The sequence below is a fragment of the Pithys albifrons genome, chromosome 9, assembly GCF_047495875.1.
Source record: "Pithys albifrons albifrons isolate INPA30051 chromosome 9, PitAlb_v1, whole genome shotgun sequence".
NCBI classification, from domain to species: domain Eukaryota; kingdom Metazoa; phylum Chordata; class Aves; order Passeriformes; family Thamnophilidae; genus Pithys; species Pithys albifrons.
In genome coordinates this window covers 35,671,407-35,698,001 of record NC_092466.1, presented here as the reverse complement: position 1 = coordinate 35,698,001, position 26,595 = coordinate 35,671,407, and the positions used below count along the sequence as shown (strand labels likewise).

General features: G+C 42.2%; 1 protein-coding gene across 1 annotated transcript in view; it reads right to left on the bottom strand.

Annotated features, from left to right (window-relative positions):
* Nucleotides 1-4,349: 4,349 nt before the first annotated feature.
* The window catches only part of IPMK (inositol polyphosphate multikinase), a 43,366-nt gene continuing 21,120 nt past the window's right edge, over nucleotides 4,350-26,595 (bottom strand). The window contains exons 4-6 of the mRNA XM_071563575.1: nucleotides 18,396-18,568; nucleotides 8,356-8,437; nucleotides 4,350-7,404 (exon numbers count right to left, since the gene is read on the bottom strand). Coding sequence (XP_071419676.1) covers nucleotides 6,770-7,404; nucleotides 8,356-8,437; nucleotides 18,396-18,568 — 890 coding nt within the window. The 3' untranslated portion in view covers nucleotides 4,350-6,769. The remainder of the gene's footprint in view (nucleotides 7,405-8,355; nucleotides 8,438-18,395; nucleotides 18,569-26,595) is intronic.

The window sequence follows — 26,595 nt, the reverse complement described above, 5'->3', positions numbered from 1 at the left end:
CCATTTGCTACTGAATGTCATGTAACAAATCAAACTCCAAATCCACAGGGCCCACCGACACTAAATGAGACCAGAGTAAAAGGTATTTATTGAAACATGTTTTCTGCTGTACAATCCTCAGCTTTGCTTATTTCCCCCTTTCAAACACCTTTGCCCTTTGGATGACAATTTTCTTCTGCAGCCTCAGTTACAGGTTGCTGTGAACACAAAGAATAGGCAGGATCTGTATGAAAGCACCTCCCAGATTACACCCTGTTGTAACCCGAGGAACATGCACAGCATCTTCTCCCTGCAAGGCACCTGCACATTTGCAGCCTTTGGATCTCCCCCAGTGCCAGTCCCAGCGCTGCAGCACAGACATGATGGGCTGCTCAGTGCTCCTCAGGAACCCTCCCCGCTCCAAACCTCAACACTAACTGCAGCAAGGGAAGGAAAACTCCATGCAGTTTGACTGTCACTCACCTTGCCCCCAAAATGTCCTCTTCAAATCTGTTATGGATTTAGGGTAGACCTAAATTTAGGCTTTAGTTTATAGAGCAGGATTTAGATTCTCAGCTGACTGGAGCTGGGTCAGGCCAGCTGACAGCTGACAGCTACTGGCCAATGGTATTCCATACCATAATCTGATGTCATCTCAGTACAAATACAGCGGAGGAGGAGGTGCTTCTCTCTCTGATCACGGCCATGGTAGTCGCAGGATGCTGCTGCCATTCTGCACAGTTGGGTCCAGCACCACCTCACTGCTGTTATCTACAGGAAAGTAAAATGTTTATTCTTAGTTTTCTCCCTGCTTGGGTCTGTCCCTCAGGAAGTTGAGTTCTCCTGGGTGATTTTGTAGCCGGAATAGTGAGATTTGTGTTCGGAGGAATTCAGTTTTCTGTTGGGTGGGGAGGTGAAGGAATTGTTATATCTAATTTGTGTGTTACATTGTAGACTTAATTTTCTTTTTTTCATGCAAATATATGACTAGTTAAATTTAAGTTTTTGAGGTTTTTTCCTCCCTTTTCTCGGTGGGAGGAGGGAGCTTTATTGCTTTGGTTTATCCTTGACATTTTTCCAAAGTACTGAAACCAAAACAAAATTGGTGTTTCCCAGAATCAGTCAATGGACCTTGGCAAGTTTCCCCAGAGCTTGGCAGGTTTCCAGGACCTCGTTCATATAAACATACCTGGTTTATCTGCTTTGTTTTGCTATGTTTTGAGTACATGGAGAAAGCATAACATAAACAATGGCTTCTCACTGGAGGCTTGTGGTAAGCCTTCTTTTGATTGTCCTTCTGAGTTCAGACACCTGTCCTGTGGGAAGACCTTGAGAATATGTGTAGAGCCCAAGAGACTGGTTTTTCTCTCCTGCCCCACCCCGACAGAGAGCAAACCCAAAGCGCAGGTCATGTGGTGAACTGGGGTCCTTCCTGTGTGACCTGGGGTAAGACAGGAGGAGGTGGGAGAGTGAATCTACTTCTATGCTTGAAGTCTTGGTACGAGTTTTAAAACAGAAGAAAGTTGATAAAAAGGCTGTCCACATAGTTGAAGCAGAGACCCTGGAAAAGGGCCAAGAACAGCAAGAAGGCTGCCCTGTCTCCAGCCAGGAGGAAGAGGGGGACAACCGAGTCTACTGGACATTGCTGAACCAGAGAGGTGGCCAAGGCTTTACCTCTACACTGACTTGTGGGTGACAGCCAATGCCCTGGGGGGAGTGGGGATGGCTAGACCGATGGAAGGAGACTAATTAGAAGTGTGGAGAGAGGCCCACCTGGGCTGCTGCTATGTGGCAGGACACTGCTGCTTCAGTAGAACCTGTGGAGGTTCACTGCGTGGATGCCCATATGCCCAAAGGCCAAGCTAATGAGGAACATCACACCTGGACTAGCAATATGAGAGAGAGTTGTTCCTGCCTCCATGGGCTCATGATGCCTCAGGCCTCATGATTTCACCTATAGGTGGGCAGAAGACCAAGGGTTGGATTTAACCATGGACATGATTTCTAAGGTTATCCACGATTGTGAAATGTGGTTACTATGATGAAGACCCCAGTGAGGGATTTGGAGACCCCAGTGAGGGGATGGAGACCCCAGAGAAGGGGATGGAGACCCCAGAGAAGGGGATGGGACGACCCCAGTGTGTGCCTCAAGATTTAACCTTGGGGAAAAAAAAATAACTTGCATTTTGAGTTGTGTGTTGCAGGAAATGAATCACCAGGTGAAGACGACCTAAGCTAAGCTGGTGTTGCTGCCCAATGATTGACTGCTTTTCCTGCCCAAAGTACCCACCCCATCCTAAGGGACTAAAGCCTACAACCTAGAGGGGTGGAAGATGGCTCTGAAAAGAAGGACTGTTCAAGCTCAAGGTATAGACAGATTTGGGATATGAGTGACATAATATGGTACGGAATAAGGGGTGGGGTGTTACGGGTTTAGGTGTGGGCCTAAAATTAGGCTTTAGTTTTTAGAGCAGGATTTAGATTCTCAGCTGACTGGAGCTGGGTCAGGCCAGCTGACAGCTGACAGCTACTGGCCAGTGGTATTCCATACCATAATCTGATGTCATCTCAGTACAAATACAGCGGAGGAGGAGGTGCTTCTCTCTCTGATCATGGCCATGGTAGTGGCAGGACGCTGCTGCCATTCTGCAGTTGGGCCCAGCACCACCTCACTGCTGTTATCTACAGGAAAGTAAAATGTTTATTCTTAGTTTTCTCCCTGCTTGGGTCTGACCCTGAGGACAGAGTTCTCCTGGGTGATTTTGTAGCCAGAATAGTGAGATTTGTGTTCGGAGGAATTCAGTTTTCTGTTGGGTGGGAGGTGAAGGAATTATTTGTTATATCTAACTTGTGTGAGTGTGTGTTACATTGTAGTCTACTTTTAATTTTCCTTTTTCCATGCAAATATATAACTAGTTAAGTTTTGGAGGGGGTTTTTTCTCCCTTTTCTCGGTGGGAGCAGGGAGTTTTCTTGCTCTCCACTCCTACTCTTTCAGAAGAGTGTGCATTCCCACAGTATTTCTGGCATTATGTTTTTCAATACTGGCACTTTAAGAGCAGTTACAGGGCATAAGCTGATTAGGAAACCAGAATTTCCATTAGAACATTCCACCATGATGCTACATAAGGTTACCTGTGGCAAGGGTGAAGAAGGCACTCAGGAGGGAAAGCTCACTTGGGAAAAACATGGAATTAGGAGGATGAACAACTAATCACAACATTGAACAGCAGATATGGATGCAAGTATCTACTCTTCTGGTGTCTTCCCACATTTGATAGTGCTTCACATCATGAAGTGAGCAAGTAGTTCCAATGATTTTTGGTTCAGGCTGTGAACACTCCTGCACAGCTGACATGGCCAGTGCAGGTGCTGCCCTCCCTTCACCACTGCTGCTGTAACACCTGAGAAGGCCCATTCTAAACTCTGCACAATCCCGACTCGGATCAGGAGCTCTGTGCAGATGAGGAGTTTTACTGGGACTCTTGATGTGTAACTTAGTAACATTGCTTAAAGTATCAAGCACACTGAAATATTTCAAGAAAATATGACTCTGTAATCGAATTAATGAAAATCAGTGATTTCCTAACCTACTGAGTACTTTAAAAGCTCTCCATGAAGCTGTGAGGTTATGGAAAAGAACACTGGCTATGCATTACAGTAGAAAAAATCAGAACAGTACAAGTTTCATGAGAATCACAACTACAAGCCAAGTCTTCAGTTTAGTTCATAAAATGATTAAAATAATTTAAATATTTCATAATGGTACAACACATCCCAATGAAATTTATGCAACAAATTTCAACCATATCCAAAAATACCATATGTGTAAATGCTTTTTTATAAAACTTTATACAATTCAAGCTCTCCTAGGTAAGTTCTCCTGTCACTCAGGCAGAAAGGCTCCAGAAGCATCTGCTGAGTCCACGAGTGACAATCCTGCATGAGTCTTCCCTTCTGACAGCCAGCTCTGCTAAACCCAACTCTGCTGAAAATCAAACAGCTCCAGCACCCAGGTACCACCACACCAGCCTGGGGCAGGGATCCTCCCTTCATTTTACAGGACAGAAACACCTACAAGCCTTGTTACCATTCCCACAAGGATTTCCATGTCACGGTTGCCTGTCCTGTACATGTTGCCCAGAGAACAAAAGGGGCATTTCTGGGAGGAAGGACATTGATGGCAGTGCACCAGCTCAGTTACCAGTGTTTCCCCTCTTCATCTTTTGATTAATTTCATATTCTGTTTAATAATTTCTGTGAATGTATCTCCAGTTGGATCAGATACAAGACAATAGAGACACCAGGTCTAAAATATGCAAGAGCAATGTGAATGTAAGGGCTCTGCAGGCTTAAACTCAGCAGCTGGTACTATGCTCAAACACCTCTACAGCAAGCTTTATTTGCACAACTTCCAACAAAAAATACTATTATCTCTCAAGCTACATTTCAAATTAACAGAAACACATTCGTAGTAACTACTGGTACAAAAAACATGATAAAATTATTTTTTTATTCAAAATATTATGACAGGTTGACAATATTTCAGGTGCATTACAAACACTGCCATAGCCAACAAAAGAATCAATACTTAAAGAGCATTCAAACACTGAGGAAGTGTATATTAAAGCAGAGACAGGAGAGTGCATGGTACCAAGAGCATTCCAATCATTTTCCAATAACTGACTCCTTTGAGACAAATGTCTGATTTCTCTGGCACAAAATGGATTAAAATCCGGAAGAGATGAATTACAGATGACAAAAATCATAATGTTTAAGTGGTTTTTGCCCACATTTTCTATAAAACCTTGTAAACTTATCATCACAAGGCCACTACCAGCCTGGATTACTCTACTGTTGATTATTTATGGGATAGAACAAAGCAATGATAAGAGAGAAACCAGCATCAAAGCAAGCAAACCCACAAACACTTTGTAGAATATGGCTTAAATTAATTCATGGACATTTGGGAATATATTGACTATATGGTGCAAGAGAAATACCAGGTAGGAAAAAAGTCCCTCTCTTCCTGGTACTTTCCCCTCAGCCTTCACCATAATTCACATAAAATTGCCAAGAAAATGATACAGCCCCTTCTGCAAGGCCCTTTTCTCACACTTCAAAAACATTGTGTTACTAACAGTTGGTGTCATTCTTGAATGCTTTGGCCAATAAATGCTCTAAAGTTTAAATAATGTAGTTCTACACACATTAATACCCTGTTTCTTCCAATTAACCCAAGTTCTCAAGCTAAAATTTCAGCTTAATTTGAAACAGCATATTTGCTTGAAAAGGGATGTATTTCCTTCTCAGAAAGACAAATTAAGAACTTGCCAAGATGTGCACACAACTGAGTGCAGAGTGCAGGTCAGTGTACAGAGAGTAGCAAGGCCACGGGGTCACAATATGAAGTAAGTTTCCAATTACCAAATCCATTCTAAAGTGGTTTCCTCCTGGGGCTTGCTTTAAGCATTAAAATCCTGCTCTGGGTATGGCAAGACTCAGCCATTCCCACTTTTTATACAGCTCACTGTATATGCACAGACACAGACACAGCACATGGAAGAGATACACCAAAATTGCTTTGGATAAATCATCCCGACCTCAATTATTCCATAAAAAAGTCTGAATTTTTCCCATGAAAAGGAAAAAAATGGGACAACTTTCAAATTACACAGCTTGCCTGTGTGTCATTAGGGTGGGATAGCCACAGCTCTACTGCACAAGCAGTAGCACACGTGATGGCTCCAGGGCTCAGCAACCTCCAAAGGGGAGTCCTTGGCCTGTACTGCTCATGGCTCCAGCCAGTGCTCCCCAGCAGCAGAAACATGAAATGCTTGTTGCAAAAACTCAGGCAGCCAATGGCTAGTGGAGATCTCTGCATGCTTGCTCAAAGTGCTCTCTTCCTCCATTGCATCGGGGTGCTTTTAAGAGCAATGCTTTCAGAGAAGGGCCACAAGAACAATGGAGTGAGGCATTTCCCTTAATCACAGCGTCAGACACTCCATTAACAGACTGACTTAATCTCCTAAACCAAATCAGTTCCTGGAACATTTCCCATTTGCATACTTTTGCTCTTAGGAACTAAGAGTTTCCCTAGAAGTTGTGCAGTTTAAGCCTGTTACACTCCAGCATTTTCTTAGCACCTCAACACAAATTACGTGGTAGTTTATCTGTGGTGAACATCAGCTACAGATTCCCACAAAGGGGAAGGGGCCCCCAGTTCAGAGCTGAAAGAACAGCAATGTCAACCTGTGACAAGGAAAAGCACTTTTTGATGCACTGGCTTCTGGTGCCACTGCTGACTCAGCAGGGCATTTCTCTCCAAGCAGGGTTACTCCAGTTATTCAAATACAGTAAACACAAGGGCAGTACTGAGGGCATTGATCCTGCACCTTACAGCTTTCAGCCTATTTCCTAAACACCTGTTCATGGAGATGCGGCTCAGTGTCAAAGGCTAAGTGGGCAAGTGTCATCTATGCTAAAATTATTAAAGGAAGTAACATAACCCTTGCTTCTGGTAGTCCTTGGATTTAAGACAACCACATACACTTCATTCTATTAATCTATCTATCCTGCTTTATCTCAGTATCTTCATCCTTTCACACTCCCTAATTAACTATCAACTATTTTCCTGAGTGAAATTATAAAAAGTTAAACCCTTCTACCAAAAGTACAAAGACAAATAAAATATAGAACAATACAAACCCAGTTATACAGCATTACAAGTGCAGAAATTCTTCATGTTGTGGCTCTTTATCATTGGCCCCAATAAAAAACATAGCAAAGAATTTAGTTATCCAAAATATTTTGAAGTACTGTTATTAGATTCTTCAGGCCATAAATGTAGCCCTCATCCTTTGCACTGCTGGGAAATACATGAGCAAAATCGATCATTCGGACTTCAACATTTGCACTCTCCTTGGTCTCTGCTGGCAGGTGATAGAAAACTTTTTCCAGTTGGGGTAGAACGTTCCCGTTCAGGTGCTCCTGTGCAATGCATGTGCTGCTTTTCCACACGCTGCCTTGCTCCAAGTTTTCAACTTTCAGTGAGAGCTGGCTGTGGTGCCTCTTTGAGCATGCCTTTTTGTGAAGTGCATAAAATTTGGACAGGCCTTTACTTACAGAGGCTTCAATTTTTCCATTCTCTGTAGAATTGATTACATGAATATTATTATTATACTCCAATACATCTCCACCTGGTAAGAGACCTTTGGGCACTCCTCTCTTCTCCGCCAAGGTGACATCACTCAACCGCACCGTTGTCGCCTGACATGAACCTTCATAGACAAAAAGCAACGAGCTTGCATAGAAGTTGAGTTGTGTCTGGCCCTCAAACCACTCCAAAATCTTTTCAATCTTCTGAATGCTGGCAGCTACCACATCCTTTCTCAAGCAGTACCCACTGTGGAAAAACTTTGAGATGCCTGCAAGAAATAGACACATTTGGGGATTATTTTCACCTCTGAAAGAAAAACAAGTAATTTTTATTTCTTTTGGGATGAGAGTAGTTCTTATTTGAAGGGAAAGAAAGCATTCAGGTAGTTTCCTTTCAGATAGTTGTTAACTAAAGCCAAAGTGAACCAAGAAACTCTGATACCTTCTGCCACCTCACCTGCTGTATAACACTACCACTTGGGCTCTCGTTGTAGGTAAAACTAAATGTATCAATCAAACAGTAAAAGAACATGGTTACTGCTCCCCAGGTCATTTTAGTAAATGTCTGGACAGTTCTGGGCAAATGGAAACCCATCAAATTCTCCACAGACGAACAGGCTCAAGCAGCTTGTTATCATGAGTGTGTTCATGTGTGTGCCCTTCTGTGTCTTGCTGGGGGACAGAAGAACAGCTGTCATCAATAACTACTCTGCAATAGTCATTACCAAACAGCTGTATGATGGCAGCATTTTTATTAATGGCTAATGCAGAGCAATATGTGGATTGACTTCAACTGAGAAGGTCCCTTGAACTGAAACATGCATTTGTAGCAGCTTTCTAATATAAAAGACACTCAGGTATTCACAGAAGGCACCTAGAGATAAAAAATACATTATAAAAACATTTAATTCTTTTAAAATATTTCTATTTCTAAGCTGCAAAGAAGTTGAATTCTACAACTATCACCTCCAGTTAAAAAGAGACATAAGGAGGAAATTCCTGTAGTCTGCACTGCTGTTACAGCCAAGTGCACCCTCAATTTCAGACTGACAGGTAGCTCAAATGCTACAGAGAACAGCTAAAGACCTGTCTGGCATGAGGACAGAAAGGGACTTTTAAAATAGGATCATGCAGATTACTTTTTCCATAGAGTTCTGTAAATAAGGAAATAAATGCAAAATATCCAAGAGCACTGAACTCTTACACATCAATTCCCTTACCGTCCTTAACTGTTTCCTTGGTCAAGCTCCTTCCATAGTGCTGGTTTTGTGTCTCATAGCTGTCTGAAGAGATGTGGTACACCTGAAAGAGACAAGGAGGGGGCCCCATATGTACTTCAAACCACCAGTATTTCTGCAGAACAAGAGACACCTCACAGCCAGGCCACAAAACCCTGGGTACCATTTAGTCCTTGCAGGTTTTTATGTTTCTTGCAGTGGCCAGCACTGCCCTCTGGTGCTCTCCAAAACCCTCCCTTCAGCCCTTGGGCTCCAAGCTACAGTTTTCCCACATCGGAGACATCACAGTGGTGGAAAAAAGCAACGTACCCGTTACAGGGAACTGTTTTATATGGCCCTTGCCTTGCAAATCAAAGCAGAGATCTGAAATTATCCCACTCCTATCTGTGTTACTGTGGGTGTTAAATCAGTAAGACACAACAAGGACAATTTCGATGCAATTATTTTGAATTCTCAAAAATATAAAACTGTGTAGCCCAAGAGCAAAACAGCAAGAATTACCACCACAAGTCAGCTCCATAAGACCATCCAAAATTGTAATTGTCAGCACAAATGAGGCTGCACTGAATAAATGACAGCAGCCAAGCAAAAGCTGGGTGGCAGCCTCGACAGCAGCACATCAGTTCTCATCTGAAAGGGAGGCAGCTCACACGGGTACAGTTTTGTCCATATCAGGAATTGTACAAGCTTAAGAACTTAATTCAAAAATGTTTTACATATAGACACATTTTCTCCCTAACTGAAATAATTTCCATAGCAGAAACATGCCAGGCAGACGGGCCCAAGTATAATTTGTTTATGAGAGTGCAGACAATTCTCGCCTGCAGAAAAAATGGTGTTACCAAGCAGGCAGTTTTCTCTGGCAGGAACTTTGTGCTTGGCACTTGTTCAGACCACCCAACCCCACAGCATCCATCCCAACCACAGCATTCCCTTCACCCTGCTGGGAGGAGACAGGATCCCATGGAAAGCAAGTCAGGGCACACAGCTGAGGTGCCTGCTCCCGATCTCCTCTGGGGACTTGTTGTAGCCAACAAAGAAAGTCCAGGACAGTGAAACAGCAGCACACCTCTCTCCCCCACACAAACCACAACAAATCCAGTTGTATACAGGTCCCCACCTCCTGCTTTGCAAAGTAGCTGGGAAGAACAGTCTCAAATAGCTTTTATTTTGACAAAAAGATAGAAGTAATTAAATTGAGAGTCCCCAAGGAACTTAAATCATAGTTTGTGGAAACTGATTTAAGCCATCAACCCTGTATTGAAGGAGCAGTAAATAATTCTCGTTCTAAACTAAGAACTGTAAGCCTGAACGTTTGAACTCACTCAGTAGCAGAGAAACTTCCCACTGCTCTGATCCCTATTTTCACTCTTATGATACTTGGAGAAGCTGAGGCCTCAATGTCTATGAACTGAAGAAAGCCATAGCTGAGATAAATTATTGTACAACTGCACTCAAAAACTGTGATTTTTGTTTCAAAAAAACAGAAACTTTTTTCAACTTAGTTTTAGTTGGTTTTTTTTTTCCCAAAGCACATGAAATAAGTACAGCATACCACACAGGAACCCAAAGATTATTTATGTTAACACTTCAGGTATCAAAGTAACTTTCAAAAACAGAAAAGTTTCAAAAACTTTTTAAAGAGCTACGAGTCAGACAGAGTAAGAATAAAATAAATGTACTGTTTAGAAAGAGAATCAACAGTCTGATGAGTACATCTAAGTTTTCACTAGCTGTGTCTTCAATTTAATATTAAACATTCTCATGTAGTCAGCCCAGGGGCAGATTCCTGCAGACATCAGCACTGCAGCAGTTCCTGACCAAAACATCTTGTTTACCAGAGTCATATTTCTTCCTGTAGGAGCTACAGTTTTTGTGACATGGGCACTAGCTCAAAAATGCTGATTAAGATCTGCAAGCTCATTTTGTTTTCCAAAGAAACACTGAAGCAGCATGTCAGCCCCTGGGCTCCTGGGCTGCATTTCCCATGAAGTCACCCCACCCTCTTCTTAAAATTTGCACAAAAGCGTTCCCCAAAATGTCTTTCTGTAGTTACAAACACCCAGGCAGATGAGCAGGTTTGTCATTAACAGGGCATTTTTAACTACACAAAGTGGTCACAGACAAACTATGAAGTCCCACACCCACACTGCAAGTGTGATGTGTGTATTTATAACTGCCATGAGCACTCAGAACACCCTTGGTCACCAACAGGCTTGGCTGCAGCCAGTGGCATTAAAGAACAACAGACCTGGGTGACCATGAAGGCATTCTCCATGTTAGCCAAAGTGCTGCCTCTGACCATCACCCTGAGTCTTTGCTCAACTGCAGGGAAGAGTCCAGTTGAAACATTCCTGAAAAACCTCACTCAGGTACAAATGCATTAAGCCCAGTTCTGAAAGCAAGGGAACAGAAACACAAGCTCAGACAGACAATCTCCCTCCAGTTCTTGCTCCACCCTCACCTATCCCCCTAACACAAGGATGGATGTGCTGGAGGAGCAGGAAACCAAAATCAACTTCCTATAAGACAGACCTCTTGCTTCACTGCACTTTGGTTTACACTGTCACAACTAATCCACTCCTAACCCTTCCCAAAATGTTATTTGCCTTGAACCAAGTTTCTTCTGTATCCCTGTTGTTGCTGCTGTCTGTACTAGCCCATTTCTGTCAGAACAATGACAAGTCAGATCCTTAACAACAGCCAAGAAATTATTAGACAGGAAAATCTCATTTCTTATTCATGTGCCACAGCTTGTTATGTGTTTGCTCCATATTCACAGAGAGGCTCACTGCAGAGTGCAAGACAAAGAGAACTCTTCCTATGAGCTGCAAAGCTCTGCCTTCAAGAAACCTCCTACTTCATGAGTCATTTTTATATATTCTTACTATGCAAGATCAGAGCTGTTCTGACTGACAGGGAGAAGGCTCCTTCTTGTGCCTACAAGCAGCTCCCACTCAGTCAGCTTCCTGAACAAATGGCTCTGGAATTCAGCATGCTAACAGGTAGAGGTTTTCAATTAACCATAGCTGGTGACTCTGTATGGGCAACACATTAAAAAATCCAGACCATAAACTGTCAAGGGAAATGATCTTTGGACATTCTCCACCTGCACTTGGCTTTTGTTTCCCTATGAGGTGTTTGGTCATTGCTGCTCTCATGCTTTTTATACCCTTTCTTCAGTTAAAGTTCATCTGATGTTCCTGGACTGATGAAAAACTTGAGTTAAAATAAAAAGTTGGCCCGGTGTGGTCTTCAATAAAAACACAACCCTTGCAAGGTCTCACCAGAGATACACAGTTTGGAAACCTTGCAACTTCAGCTTTAGGACATTAAACTGAGTAAAACAGGTATCAAATGTTATGCAATGTTCATTACAGTCAATCAGTATCAACTTCCACATTGAGGCAGAAAAATGTACACACCGTTCAAATACTTACTGCAACAGCTCCCTGACTTCCAGAAAGTACAGTTTAAATGCATGTTTAGACTGTCATTTCTGTCTGAGGGAGATACTGCTAGCACAAATAAAAATCACTATTCAGTAACCTGCAGAGCTCTTTCACATCTGCAAAAATATCTACTAATCCACATCACTGAAACTGGGGAAAACAACCCCAACCTATCCTGAGCAGGCACCTGTGCACTACAGAGGGCACCTGCAGAGCACAGGCCGACGTGATGGCACACCCAGCACAGACCTGTGAGCTGCTCACATTCCCACACACCAGCAGTTCCCTACAGAGCTCCTGATGCCCATCCCTTGCATGGACCACAACGACAGCCTGGGATCTGCTGTCTAAAGCCAAGACAAGGAGATGAGGGATACATGCTCTGATGCCAAGGCATCCAGTCTCCCCAGGGCACCCGAGAGCTGCCCACCCCTGGGATTTTTTCCCTAAATGCCCCTACACCACACACGTACAGGCAGGAGCAAACAAGTGTTTACAGACATTACACAGCCCTTTCTATTTACAAGGCACCTCTGCACTCCTGACTGGCATCTGAAGGTCAGTCCCCAGCTTGTTGCCAAAACTAGAGCTGAGCTGAATGCAAGGAGTAAGCAGCTGGCAGCCCAGCTCGCCCAGGCACATCAGCACCAGCATCAGTACTCTGGGGGGGCACTGCCAGCACCAGGTCAAGGCCCACCCGCTCACCTTCTGTCCTTACCCCACGACTGCCCACATAGGAAAACAGGTTTTCTTCATGCCCAGTAACCCAGGTCTGTCTGCAGGATCATAATCCTGTCACAGTGCAAGACCTGAACACAGCTTCAACAAGCCTTATTTTTCCCTTTCCAAAAACGAGATAAAGCAAGGATTTAAAGGAAAAATAACATTTTTTAAAAAATACATTCTCTTATTTGATATCTCTGTGTGATGGGTTTGAGGCATGGCTTCCTCAGTAACCAGGTGTAACTAAGGAAGTGGACATTATATAAGTATTCCACACGTGTTTTCCACGTAGAAGTAGGAAGAGGGGAGATAGGAATTTTTTTTGGTCTTCTTTCTTCTGGTGAGGTTTGGGGGAGCAGGAGGAGCCTGCACAGTCCCTTGTTTCAGTTGGTTTCCTAGCCCGGGACGTGGTGAGATTGTATAATTGCCTGTTCTCCTCTTTCTTAAAGTTTTTAATTGTATTTGTCTGTTTGGTTTGGTTTTGTCCCTCCTGATCCCTTGTTCCCCGTTCCCTCTTCCTTTTTCCCTGGGGTGGGGCCCCACATAGTGTGTACAAATTGCATACGTGGTTGTAGAGGTTAAAAAAACCATAATTTCTGTTTTAATTCAGTTCAGTTTCTTTTGAGTTCTTTTCTTTTCAGGTTCTTTTTCCCTTTGCTGGGAAGACTTTGGGAGGAGGGAGAAGGGCAGTCCAGGGTTGGTAAAAGAACTAGGCCAAACCTGAGACTCTCTGCTTTATAGCAATGTTCTCACTCTATCACTGCTGCTGAGAGCATGCTCAGTCACCCAAAACCATTTATATAAACACTCCCTCCAGTAATTCTTACTTTTTTTTGAACTTACCTTGTTGTTGCTAGACAATATGTGATCCAAGTACATACATCCCTGCTTGCTGCTGCCTTGAAAATTCAGCACAGGAAGGATGCATCCCTGCTCTCCTATTTCCAAGACATACTTGGATATTACTCTGCCCACTCTTACATAACTCTCAGCATTTCAGTGGCAATCAGTACCAAGAGGAAAAAATATATTCTTTTAAAAAATACTGGGCACCATGCCCTTGTGTTAAACCACATAACAAAATCAGAGTGCTCCAAAGACTGTGTACCTCCAAATGCTCTGACAGTCCATTTAATGTTTAGTAAAGTCCTCAGATAAGTAAATTGTAGAATTTCAACTCTGTTGAAACTTATTTGATGAAAAAGCAGACTATTCATCTCCTAAAGAAAAGAAACAATGATGCTGCAGTTAAATCATGAACCATCTTAAAAATACAGAATTTTGGACTCCCAGAACTTCCACAGAGCATCTCACTAGAATCCATTTCTTTTTTGCCTCCTTTTCACAAAAGAAAAAAATACCTGATAGTCTCTTTGGTTCGCTGTGGGGTTTTGTGTTTTGTTTTTCTGGGGAGTTCATAGAATAGAATCAATTGGGTTGGAAAAGACCTCCAAGATCATTGAGTTCAACCCTTGGTTGGTTGGTTTGCTTTTTAGTTTTTGGTTTGCTTTGTCTTCCTGTTTTTATAAACATCAGTTTGAATTAGACTTTAAATGTAAAAAAAATTTTTACCATGGAAGAATCAGAACACAAGATTCAGGATTTAATATCTTTATTACCTCTCTCTTCCTAAGTCTTGCTATTAACAGATCAGAGCTTATGAAAATTACCACAATACTTGAAAGACTTCATAAAGAACTCATAAAACAGACTCAGCTACTGTGATTTGAAAACATCCTGCAGAAACATGTGCTGTAGATTAAGAAATTCACTTCTAGAACCAGCTCTGATTATTAAACATTACTGTACCCACGTTCATAGGTACAAATAACAGAGGTCAAGGATGGATTATACTGGTAAAATTACCAGTTTGAGCTTCAGAAAAGGGTTTCAGAAATATTATGGAATAGACAGCAATCAAGGTATTCTGGAAAAAATTAAACCTGCAGAAACTGGGAACTGTGGATTCTAAAATGGACTGCAAATCTGAAATGAGAGCACAGTCCACACATTCTGCTTGCACCCAACAGAACGCTCTGTATTTAAGACTCCTGTACTGGGAAGAGATTTCTTATCTATTTGTGTGCCTACTGCTGAAACCATGTTACAATTTTTATTTTTGCTATTGCCACTGATGCAGGAAGGATTTTTGATTTTTTTTGATTTTCACATTTTGTAGATTTTAGGAACACGAGTAGCTGTAGCAAAGTAGATTTTAGTGAGTTAATATTTCTGGCAGCTGAAGTTAAATGTCCTTCTATCGCTACCCCCTGGCCCAGAACAGGGAGCTAAAATTCCTTAGCTGTTTAGTCTGTTGTTCAAGATACAAGATTAAAGGGTATCAGAAGAAGACAAACACAGGGCAGAGTGACCCAGAACACTGGAAACCCTCCAAGAGCCCTCTGTGTGCTGAAGAAGAGGAGACTGATGAAGGGGGGGGTCTCATTGACCCTAGACCCAATTCCTATGGGGGTGGGACTGAGGCAGGACAGAGGTGGAACTGGAAATGTGTAAAGTGATGATTGGATGGATCATATTATAAAAGCTATGGAAATCAAAGCTTGCCCACACATTCCTGGGCAAGCCTGGGTGCTCATTACAGCAACTACCCTTTACCTTATCTCCTACTAAAAATTTGGCTTGGAGTCTTTTTTACAGACTTTTAGGGCTTCACAACAGTATCTGAGATTTCCAACGCATATTTAAACTCTCAGTACTTTAATAACAAAAAGAAAGTGTCCAATCTCATAGAACCCCAGAATGGTCTGGTTTCAAAGAGACCTTAAAGACAATCCAGTTCCCATCCCCTCCTGCCACGGGCAGGGCCACCTTCCACTAGACCAGGCTGCTCCAAGCCTTATCCAACACTTTCAAGTGGCCTTGAACACTTTCAGGGATGGGGCAGCTCTTAAAGAAAGGAACCTCTCCACTAAATATGGAATTGTGGTTTTAACCAGTATTATTTCAGTAATTTTCTAAATGCATTTCCAGGCATTTATTCTGTCTATTCAGTGTGTCAAGATAAATATAGGTTAGCATGTCAAATGCCAGAACTGTATATATAAATTATGTTGAGCCAGGCAGGAGACCACAGATATTTGATACACCAAGAGATGATTGATTATTTACACTTGCATAAAATAAGCTGTATCAATAGTTTTTGGGGTAAAAATACACTCTAAAGAAGTTTTGGGGTAAAACCCCACCTACAACACTTCTTTTGTTTGTATCTCTTTATGACAACTTATAGGATGGGTGTTTTAAAAAACGCAGAGCTGCATTCTGGTTTTCCCAGCCCTCTCTTTCTTGCTCTTCTAAAACAGAAACTCACAAGGCAAATCTACCTCCATGTTAAAAATAACAGTGAATGGAGAGATTAAAATGAACCCATTTAACTCCTGAAACATCTTACACCATGTCCAGCAGACACAAGCAAACTTCACCCAGCATGTGAGCTGTTTCAGCCAGTACTTATCTGTGCTGGAGAACGTGTGGAGGAGAGAATCTTGCAAAAATAAAGCAAGCAGACAGGGCAAGATCAACCCATAATCAAGAGGCAGAAAAATTTCCTTGTGAATTCAGACTTTGCCAAGTGTTGCATGAGGGGAGGAGGAACCTTTTCAATTCTCTTTGGAAAAAAAAACAATTTCTAACATGCAATTTGGTGCCAGAGGCACAAAACAAATCTCATCTAGTTAAACATTGGATGGAAAATGGCACTGCTTGGGGGAATCATCATTATACATCCAGTCTGAACTAGGGGATCAAAAAACATCTCTGCAACAGGACTAAGATACAAATAACTCACAATGTTAAAAACAATCACAATGGAAACAATCAATCACCTCTTTTGCACTGCAACAAAGGACATGAAGTACATTGTTTTACACAGGAGATAAGAAAGGTTATGCAATGACAGAAACCAAATCCAAAGCTATAATCTCTAACCTTCCTGTTCCATCTAAACTGTTTGGCTGGTTTTTGACTCGACTCCCACGTTCTTGCTCATGGGCTTACATAATTACTACACATGACCACTATAATTTATGGCTGTAACAGTTTATCTCATGGCAGAGTTAAGGCTCAGAGCCTGAGCAGTTCTGCACAAGACATTACAGAGATATTAGAATTACTTTATCAAAGTCTGCAGCCATTTACACATCTTGATGCAGAGCTTGAGGAGCCCTGGCTTTGTGTATGTGAGAAGAAAAACAAAAATCTCACATCAAAAAGAAAATTATTTGTGCCCCATTTATAGGAGAAGAAAACAACTTCTGGATTGCATCAGGAACTCAGTACTGACCTCAAAACATTTCTGTTTCTGAGCCACAAATGTTCAGTACAGCTTTGCTTTGCAATGAAATTTTAAAGTAGCCAATACACAAATACTGAATGTTAGTACTTCTAAGAGGAATAAGAGTTAGTACAGACACCTGCAGGGCCTCATCCACACCTAACAAACCTTCCCTGACAGCTCTTCCTTGAGTGTGTAAGCATCAAAAGAGGTTCCCTTCTGATGGAGAGCTTTTTAAAATGCAGAATGTAAACAGCTGTTCATAGCAACATACATCACCTCTGAGAGCTTAGTCACTGTTCCCTAAATAGAATAATTATGTAAAAATTATTTTTATTTATAAAACAACATTAAGATGAAAATTATTAAATTATTAGAAATATTAGCTTAGCATGTAAACCTCTGATATAAGCCTAAAAGAAAAGGAAAAAAAAACAGGACAAAAAAATCCCTGGATAATTTTAAATATCTGCTGTGGTGGTGAAGAATTAATTGCAACTATATTTGATTTCAAATACCCAACCTCTCCTTTATATATGTTTACAGTGCGCAGGTTGCAAATAATTTCCTGTAAGGGATGGCCAAGTAAACCTCTGATATAAGCCTAAAAGAAAAGGAAAAAAAACAGGACAAAAAAATCCCTGGATAATTTTAAATATCTGCTGTGGAGGTGAAGAATTAATTGCAACTATATTTGATTTTAAATACCCAACCTCTCCTTTATATATGTTTACAGTGCCCAGGTTGCAAACAGTTTCCTGTAAGGGATGGCCAAGTAAACCTCTGATATAAGCCTAAAAGAAAAGGAAAAAAAAACAGGACAAAAAAATCCCTGGATAATTTTAAATATCTGCTGTGGTGGTGAAGAATTAATTGCAACTATATTTGATTTTAAATACCCATCCTCTCCTTTATATATGTTTACAGTGCCCAGGTTGCAAATAATTTCCTGTAAGGGATGGCCAAGTAAACCTCTGATATAAGCCTAAAAGAAAAGGAAAAAAAAACAGGACAAAAAAATTCCTGGATAATTTTAAATATCTGCTGTGGTGGTGAAGAATTAATTGCAACTATATTTGATTTTAAATACCCAACCTCTCCTTTATATATGTTTACAGTGCCCAGGTTGCAAACAATTTCCTGTAAGGGATGGCCAAGTAAACCTCTGATATAAGCCTAAAAGAAAAGGAAAAAAAACAGGACGAAAAAATCCCTGGATAATTTTAAATATCTGCTGTGGTGGTGAAGAATTAATTGCAACTATATTTGATTTTAAATACCCAACCTCTCCTTTATATATGTTTACAGTGCCCAGGTTGCAAACAGTTTCCTGTAAGGGATGGCCAAGTTAAACACTTGGTGTGAACCAGAGCACTGCTTTGGAACAGGTCTCACCCAACAGCTGATACTGCTGCTACCAACACATTCAGATAAAGCTTTATTTGCATAAAACACAGGAGGACTGTCCTTTGCTGGGAAAACCAGTCCCTGTACCTGGTGTGGGATGAGATGCCTGAGCACAAGCTGAAACTGAAGACAAAACAAGTTCTTACCCTCATGCCAAGCACCAAAAAGCCAATCTCTTCCATCAGCGGGTACTTGCTGACCTGCTGCTGGATCTTCTCCGCCGAAGCGTAAGGGTCGTAACTTTTCTGACCTATTTTCACATCCATTATGCAGGGCTTATCAAACTTACGGGTCACGTCTTCCAGTTTTAGATACGTATCTGTCAAAAAAACAAACTTCTGTAAACAGTGGGTCAAAGCAAAATAATTACATGGCTTTAGCTGAGCTCCCTTGAAAGAAGATGAATAGTTTAAGGCTTAACATCGCATGAGTTTTTTAAGGGTCAAATTTGTCTCCGAACACTGACACCAACAAATTCTGTTGGTATGAAATTCTAACTGTCTTATTGTTTAGAAAATTATATACAATTAACATGTGCTTACTTAGCATTCAAATTCAAATTACTGCCCATATGAAATCCGTGAGTAGCTTTTATTAATCATTAACATATCTCAAAGAGAATTACTAAGCACATTCAAATGCAGGTGACTGCATGGCTGGCTTTGCAATGCAGACAGTGTTTTGTGTCATTTAAAAAGTTAAATTAGCATTTCAGTCCTGCACTTCAGGGGCTGAAGTGCAGCTCATCTTGCTTTTTTTAATCCCACTCGCATCTGTAATCATTTCTCATGGCACATCTTGTAGGGAAAACACTCTTCAAATCGTTTAACAAATGCCTTTCATCCATTTCTGACAGTCCTTTTGGGAGGGTGACTAGAACAAAAAAAAAAACCCAGAAGTACTTGGGAGTGCATGAAGATTTAAAGGAGTATCTAAAACCTGATAAAAATGACCTGTGCTTTTCTCCAGAGCAGGTAAGAGATTATTATAAGCACAATCCCCAGCACTGACTGTCAGAATACACCCAGCAAATGAACTTTAGTAAATGCCCAGGTTGCAGACGACTCTGCCCAGCCACTGCCAGGACACGGCACACACCCAGGCAACACACAGCCTGAACACGGGTCTCATTCCTCCTATCAAATCCACCTGTCATCAGGCACACACTTCAAGTCTGGTTTTCCTTCTGGTACAGGCTATTCCAAAAGTCTATTTCTTTAACTTTAATGTAGTCCAAATACAGAAACATTGTCTTTTTCCCTATTCCTGCAATATGATAAAAAACAGGATTGCCAATGAAAGCAAAACCAGTTCAAGTTTAAAAAGAGAAAAGGCACAAAGTGTCTTGTTTGAAAGTTGTATAGACAGGTAACAAAACCAGTCAGTCAACATAAGGTGAACAAGCAGTGTTTCATTTCCCCTTGACAAGTAGAAACATTTTCTTAAGGAAAAGAAATAACAGGGACTTTTATTAATTAATTTAAGTCCTATTGAGAGCTTCAGTTTTTACACCATCATGATCAGCATCATGAAATGTCCCAATTTACACCATCATGAAATGTCCCAATTTCCCAAATTACGTATGCATCAATTTGAAAAAAGTTTCATTTAAGCCTTACATGCCTGCTTATGTATGAATGGGACTAGGCATGTGTGGGAGATGGATTCGTATCTCACCATCCCGCTTTACGACTGTGCTGGATCAACCACCTTGTCTGCATGTGTGGGAAGGGCTAGGCCTGTGGCACACGGTGGGACCAGTGGCCTCATGGCACAGCTGCAGACATGGCACAGCTGCAGGCGCACGGCACAGGCATATGGCACAGCTGAAGGCACACGGTGGGGCCAGTAGCCTCTTGGTACAGCTGCAGACAAGGCACAGCTGCAGGAACACAAACCAGCTGCAGAAACATGGCACAGCTGCAGGCACACGAATCAGGTGCAGAAACACAGCACAGCTGCAGGTACATGGCACAGCTGCCAGCACACGGCACAGGCATATGGCACAGCTGAAGGCACACGGTGGGGCCAGTAGCCTCTTGGTACAGCTGCAGACAAGACACAGCTGCAGGAACACAAACCAGCTGCAAAAACACGGCACAGCTGTAGGAAAACTGCACAGCCACCGGCACATGGCACAGCCACCGGCACACAGAACAGCTGCCGGCACACGGCACAGCTGCCGGCACACGGCACAGCTGCCGGCACACGGCACAGACGCCGGCACACGGCACAGACGCCGGCACACGAACAGCCTCATGGCTGAGTCCGTTGTGTGCATGTGGTTGGGTTGTCACTCAAGGAAGGCACACCTGGTAGCCCCCCACACCATGTCCCCAGGGCCCTTGATTGGCTACAGCACTCGTCACCCCTGTCTGGACGGCACTGGGTGGGCCATGGCTCAGATGTCCTGCCCGGGAGCCGTGGCCATGAGGGATAAATATGGTAGCAAGCAGCTGCCACCACGGCAATCCCTGAAGCTTGGCAACAACTGTTCTTCTCTCCTCTATTTATTCCTTTACTTTTTTCTTTTCTCAATCTCTCTTTTCTTTCTCTTGTGGGTAACTTAAAACCAGTGACTTGTGTTTTACTGAGCTGGTGTACTGACTGATTTGTGGTGGGTGCTTTTGAGGATTGTGTCTTTGGGTTGGGAGTTTTGGTGAAATATTTTTGCCTTGGTTTTATGTTATCCCTGTAAAAAGTTTTTCCAAAATGTCTTATTTTCTCACTAAATTAAAAGAAATTCTCTTACAGGAAGTGTAGCAGCGTTTTCTCCATGTGAATTCAAGATAATAACAAACTAAAGGCTTTTCAAAAGTTTGGTGAGCAAATTTAAAAGTCTTAAATGTAAGTAACCGCCTGGGCAGTTTGTGGCTTGAAAGCTGGCATGTTACAGCATCTTGTCCAGGTGAAGTCATTCTCAGGAAAACATGCCAAACCAATACACTATTTAAAAAAAAAAAATCTACTCTTTTGCTAACTCTCTGTATCAGCTTTCGGTGTCCACTGGGCTGCAGGATCAATCCACCTACAGCAAAAAGAGTTGTTATAGACTAGATCACCCATTAACTTCAACTGCAGGAACACACTCAAGCTCTGGTAACTCACAGTTGAGGAGCCCCAGGCAGCAAAAGTACTTGGTGTTTGCTCACAGAATATGCCCAGAGGAGAAGCAGGACAAGTACTCTCCATACCACCTGAACTGCAGGTACCACTCTTACTGTTCAAAGTTGTTATACAGGTCTAACTCAGTTAGATACTAGCACAGATTTTGTGGGACTTTGGGGAACCACTACCGAAACCTGGGGAGTCCATAAAACCTGTCAGCTACTTGTTATTAAAAATTGTCCAAGTCTGTCATCCTTCACACCAACCCTTTTTCTGTGTTACAGAAATCACAATTGACAGATTTGTGCCATCGTTCTAAGCCAATCCAGAAGACAACTAAATAGAGTTCAATGTTTTCAGTACTTAGCTCTCAAAAGCACCGAGCCACAGGTTTGCAGGGGAGGTGAGGAGAGACAGTTAACACAAAAACGTATCAGGAAAGGACTGCAGTCCTTCACCACCAACCCCAAAATGCTTTGGATCATGTGAGCGCTCTGGAGTCAAACTGTTACAAATACAAAACTACACAAATTGAAAGTTACCACAAATTATACAACTTGTTTAGATGCAATGTTTTCAGCAACCCTAAAATATAATCATATAGAAAGGAGCATAAAACATCTATTCCCATGGACACCCATGGGTGTCTGCGATTCCACTGGTCTTTTTCCTTCTTTATAACCATACAGCAACAACATTCAGTACCTCCCAAATATCCTAAATATCTGTAACTGCTTAGTTCCCCATCCATTTCAGATTTATTAAACTAGACTATTTTACTGACCTTCTAAAAATATAAGAATAACTGTTTTTAAAAATTAAGCATTAAAATAACTTCATAGCTAACACTAACCCTGGGAAATACTAATTATTTGTCAAAGTCTGTGACTTACCCAGAAATTACTCATCTCTCTCGCACAATTTTTGGAATGATTTTATGTCTTTCTCATTAGGTAACTGCTAGCTCAGAATTAGGGCTGTTACCTCTCCTCAATGCACTTCTCTGCTTCCACAAGGCTGTCTGGCTTTGTGGGCAGAGCAATACCACGTTACATAAAGCATCATAATGAGTTATTTTTACTCATTACAGCTTCAGAAAAACAGATCAAGTGTTTACACTCTGGGGTTTTGGGCACTATTTAGTGCTTACTAGCACTGTATTCAATAGTCTAATGAAACAGCTCCCAAACTTACAATATTGGAACATACAAAACTCTCACTTTCACTCCTATGATGTAGCCAAGCACTAAGACTAAGGCAAACAAAGAAAGCTTCAGGTAGGTATCACTGCTCTACTTTTTTAAGTCAGACACAGAGTCTCTGAGGCTCTGACACTGAGTGCCCTTCTCAAGGGCATCAGTGAGTCTGAACCCGAGTCCTGGTAACCAGGGTGCTCTCCTCCCTCTTCTTGTTTTGTTAAACAAAAACCTGCAGATTTTTCAAGCAATGAAGACTTCCTAAATTATTACATAGTGTCATGCTAACCCAACATGCTTCTGGAAATCATGCATTCACCACCTAAATCCAGATGAAATTAAACAACCCGGCAGCGAGAAGAATTCATAACAATTTTGTATCTTGCTTTGCTAGATAGTCCTGAACATGCATTACAAGGATTTATATAAATCTTTCCTCAGGGACTTGCCCTGTCCTTTTCTATTTACCAGTGGCAGGAAGTTGTGGCTTCACATATTATTTACATATTTTATTACAGTCTGCCCCCACCCTCGAGACCACCAAAACTCAGCAAGTATGAACAGCTGTCCTAGGTCAGCAAGCTGGGACCAGTTTGTCACTGTGTGGGTGTGACCAAAGCTGTGGATGCTTCACCCTCTGTGCCGTTTCCCAGGAACTGTTCCCAATGGCCCATTGGCAGCAGCTGCCCAGGGCACACCTGACCCCTCAGGCTGTAAGATGGGTGTTAAAAGAAGCCTGGCAGAGGAGCTGGGAGAACTGCCCTGCAGGAAGTCCTTGGCACCTCCACACCCACCTGAGGGCTCAGCTCTGCCCATAGGCCAGCAACGATTCCAAAATCCCCCCTGACTGCCAGAGTCAGATCCCCCAGTGTGGAACTCCCTGCGCTGGGGGAGGTACTGAGTGCACCTGAACCAGAGCATTGATAATCTTGGAGGTTGGAGACCTCTGGGACCACCAGTCAGATCCAGAGGAGGAGCAGAACCTCAACAGGAGGAGCCCACCACTCTCCACCAGACTGTGCCATCATCTGCACCAACAGGTTTGTCCCTTCCTTTTCCTTTGGACTTGGGGGAACCATGTGGGGCTCAGCACAGGGGCCAACAAACCCCACTATGTTTGTGCCCCAGGGGGCTGGGTTATACTGCTGGGGTTTGGGGGTTAAAACCAATTTCTCTTTGTGTCTTTGCATGTATTGTAATATTTTTATTGAATTGTAACTCTGACTTACAATCTCTTTTGTGTTGGGTTCATTTCTCCTGCCAGTTTACCTTTAAACCAGCACAATGGCATAAACCATGGCAAGACTTCAGCACTGTTAAGTGCAGAAGAATCTTCCAGAAGATTCATTTCAAGGAGATGAGAGTTTCATGTTACTCAAGAAAGGTTTCTTGCCTGGAAAAGAGACATCTTTCCAGGAGTAGTCTTAGATGTTTTCTACTCTTGCACTCCAGAGGTTGACTCCCTGGTATAAGAAAAGGTAAGTCCTTGCAGACATGCCTGAAGGCCCCACAGCAAGTGGGGGGCAGGTGAATGATAAATAAGCACGGAGGAAAAACAGCAGGCACGTTTTTGTCATGCCTGGTGCAGGCAGTGCCATCACATCACTGTTCTCAGCTTTTGGAAACAACTTTTCCTCAATCCTTCCACTGGCTGGTCCTGGGGGTACCTGTGCATGCCTGTGTATTCAGTCCTCACTGGATACAGAAGTGACAAAACCACCTGAGGCATCTGATTCCTTTTCATAACTTAGAAGACATCTCTCAAAAACAGGAATAAGCAGAGAAAAGCCTCAATAGCCACAGCAACAAATGAAGAACAGAAAGATTTGAAGCTGGGTCATATTTATCTACCCTGTTCTCGGGATAGGCAACAAAATTAGGTAACAGTATGAAAAGAGCAGCAGTAAAGTTACTTAAAAAAAATTTAAAAAGGGATGGGCAACAAGTAGACAGCCAAACCCAGGAAACTCAGCAGCACTTGGCTTCTACGTATTTGTAACAATTTTTCCACTTCTTTGTGAATAAACTCCAAAAGCCCACAATGCCAGTGATTTTTCCACTTCTTTGTGAATAAACTCCAAAAGCCCACAATGCCAGTGAAGCTAAAGTTGAAATTCAGCCAATTTTAGATGAGCTTATGGACTCACCTCTACCTCCATTTTCTGCAGTAGTATTGGGTAAGTAATTTCAGCAGAACACAACTGTGGTTTTTATAAATTCTATTGATACTGGATCCATCCATCTTTTCTGTCATACTTCTACATTCTCACTTACATTTCACCCTTTTTAGGTAGCAATTTCAGCCACTTACCTACTTTTTCAGTATAGAAAACTGATGCTTCTCCCTAAATACTTCTCTAAGGAAATAAATTCCTGGTGTTCTTCACCTTACCCACTGCAGTTCCGGCTTACCTGTCACATGGAAACTCACATGAGAGAAGGTCAACAAATCAAGTTCAGAGTGGTTCTAAATTAAGGTTTGGTTTTTTAGAAGTCACCTATGCCCAGTTTAGCAGCAATAGGGAATTACTGGGTTCACTGCTCAGGGATTTGTGTGGAGCTGTGTCCCCAGAGCCTGCAGAACAATGATTGCCAAGGCAAAGGTCAGGTTTCCAATGTCAAGACTGCAAAAAACCCTACAAATATATCCTCAGTCTACATTTAAGAACAAGATACACATGCATTCTGCTAAGCTCCATCATCCCCAACATCTTTGATTTCTATCAAGACTACCCAAAGCTCATTAATATTTCAGATAACTGAGTTGGCAGGGCAGTGTTTTGGTTGAACTGCTGCCATGGCTTTCTATGAAGAGGGTTCCTGATAGTGCACAGCCTTTTCAAGAAGAAAAACAAACAAAATCAAAAGTTTCTCTTCCTCTAAAGCCTTATTCCTACTGCCTATCTCTGGATGCCTGGTGGAGACCTGCCAAAATTCAGCCCCATTGTGCACAGTGCTAGTGAATTCCCAAAGCAAACTAGGGTTGTCATGAACTACTATATCTTGGCTAGATTTTTATTTTTACATCTTAAGAGCAAACTGTAAATACAAAAAAATCATTTGCAAATGGGAGGGGATATTAAGAGAGCTCCATGACACACATAAAATTGTGAGGGAAGATAAAATATAGCTCTGGTACAGCTATTTGAGTTAATGCCAAGCAAGAAAGTGTGAAGGCAAATCTGAGCCAAGAAAATGCTGGTACTACCACAATCTTCCTTGGATTTCTTCTTTCAGAGTTGAGACTGTGCCCTTGGACTCCATCTCACCACTCTCTTTAGAAAATAAACCTATCAAGTGACAGTATAAGCAAAGGAAGACAGAGTTATTTTAAAGGAGCATGGCATCTAGTTTTAGTGGCCATGTATTTAAATAGACTCCACAGCATCCCTTTGTTTCTGTATGTTCTGGAAGCTCCATTTCCCCAGTGTGAATAAGGAAAGTCTCCATAAGAACAGCTAATTTCTGCTTTAAATACAACAGTAACACCCATTTTCTCTTGATGAGACAATTTTCTACTTGCTTTACCAAAATACCTTTTTCTTCCTGACTCCCAATGTTATGCAAACACAAAATTTAAGACACCAGATCTTTGTTCCATTCACACCAGTGACAAGGTATGACAAGAGGAGCTCACTAGTATGGCATGTGCTGAAATTACTGCTTTGTGTGATAAAAGCATGACAATGGGATCCAATCTCTAGAGATCCAGCAGCAGGTTCCAATTTGAATGCTTCTCCTTCAGCCCCAGCCCATCTGTCTTTCCTTCCTTCCACACCCACAAGGTGCCTGCCTCTTGCTCTGATGGCCTGACACAACCATGAAACCCGCCCACTCCTCCAACACAACAAACCAGACCAGCAGCTCTGCAGCAACAGGCATCAGACTCACTGCTCAGGGAACCTTTGCCATACAGCCACATCCCATCTTCCCTGGAGGGAGGACCCCAAAGACCTAATCCAGCCACAGGACTGCAAACTGGAACCAGTTCTTAGAGGAAACGTCAGTGGATTGAAGTAGAGAAAAGCCAGAACCTAGGAGA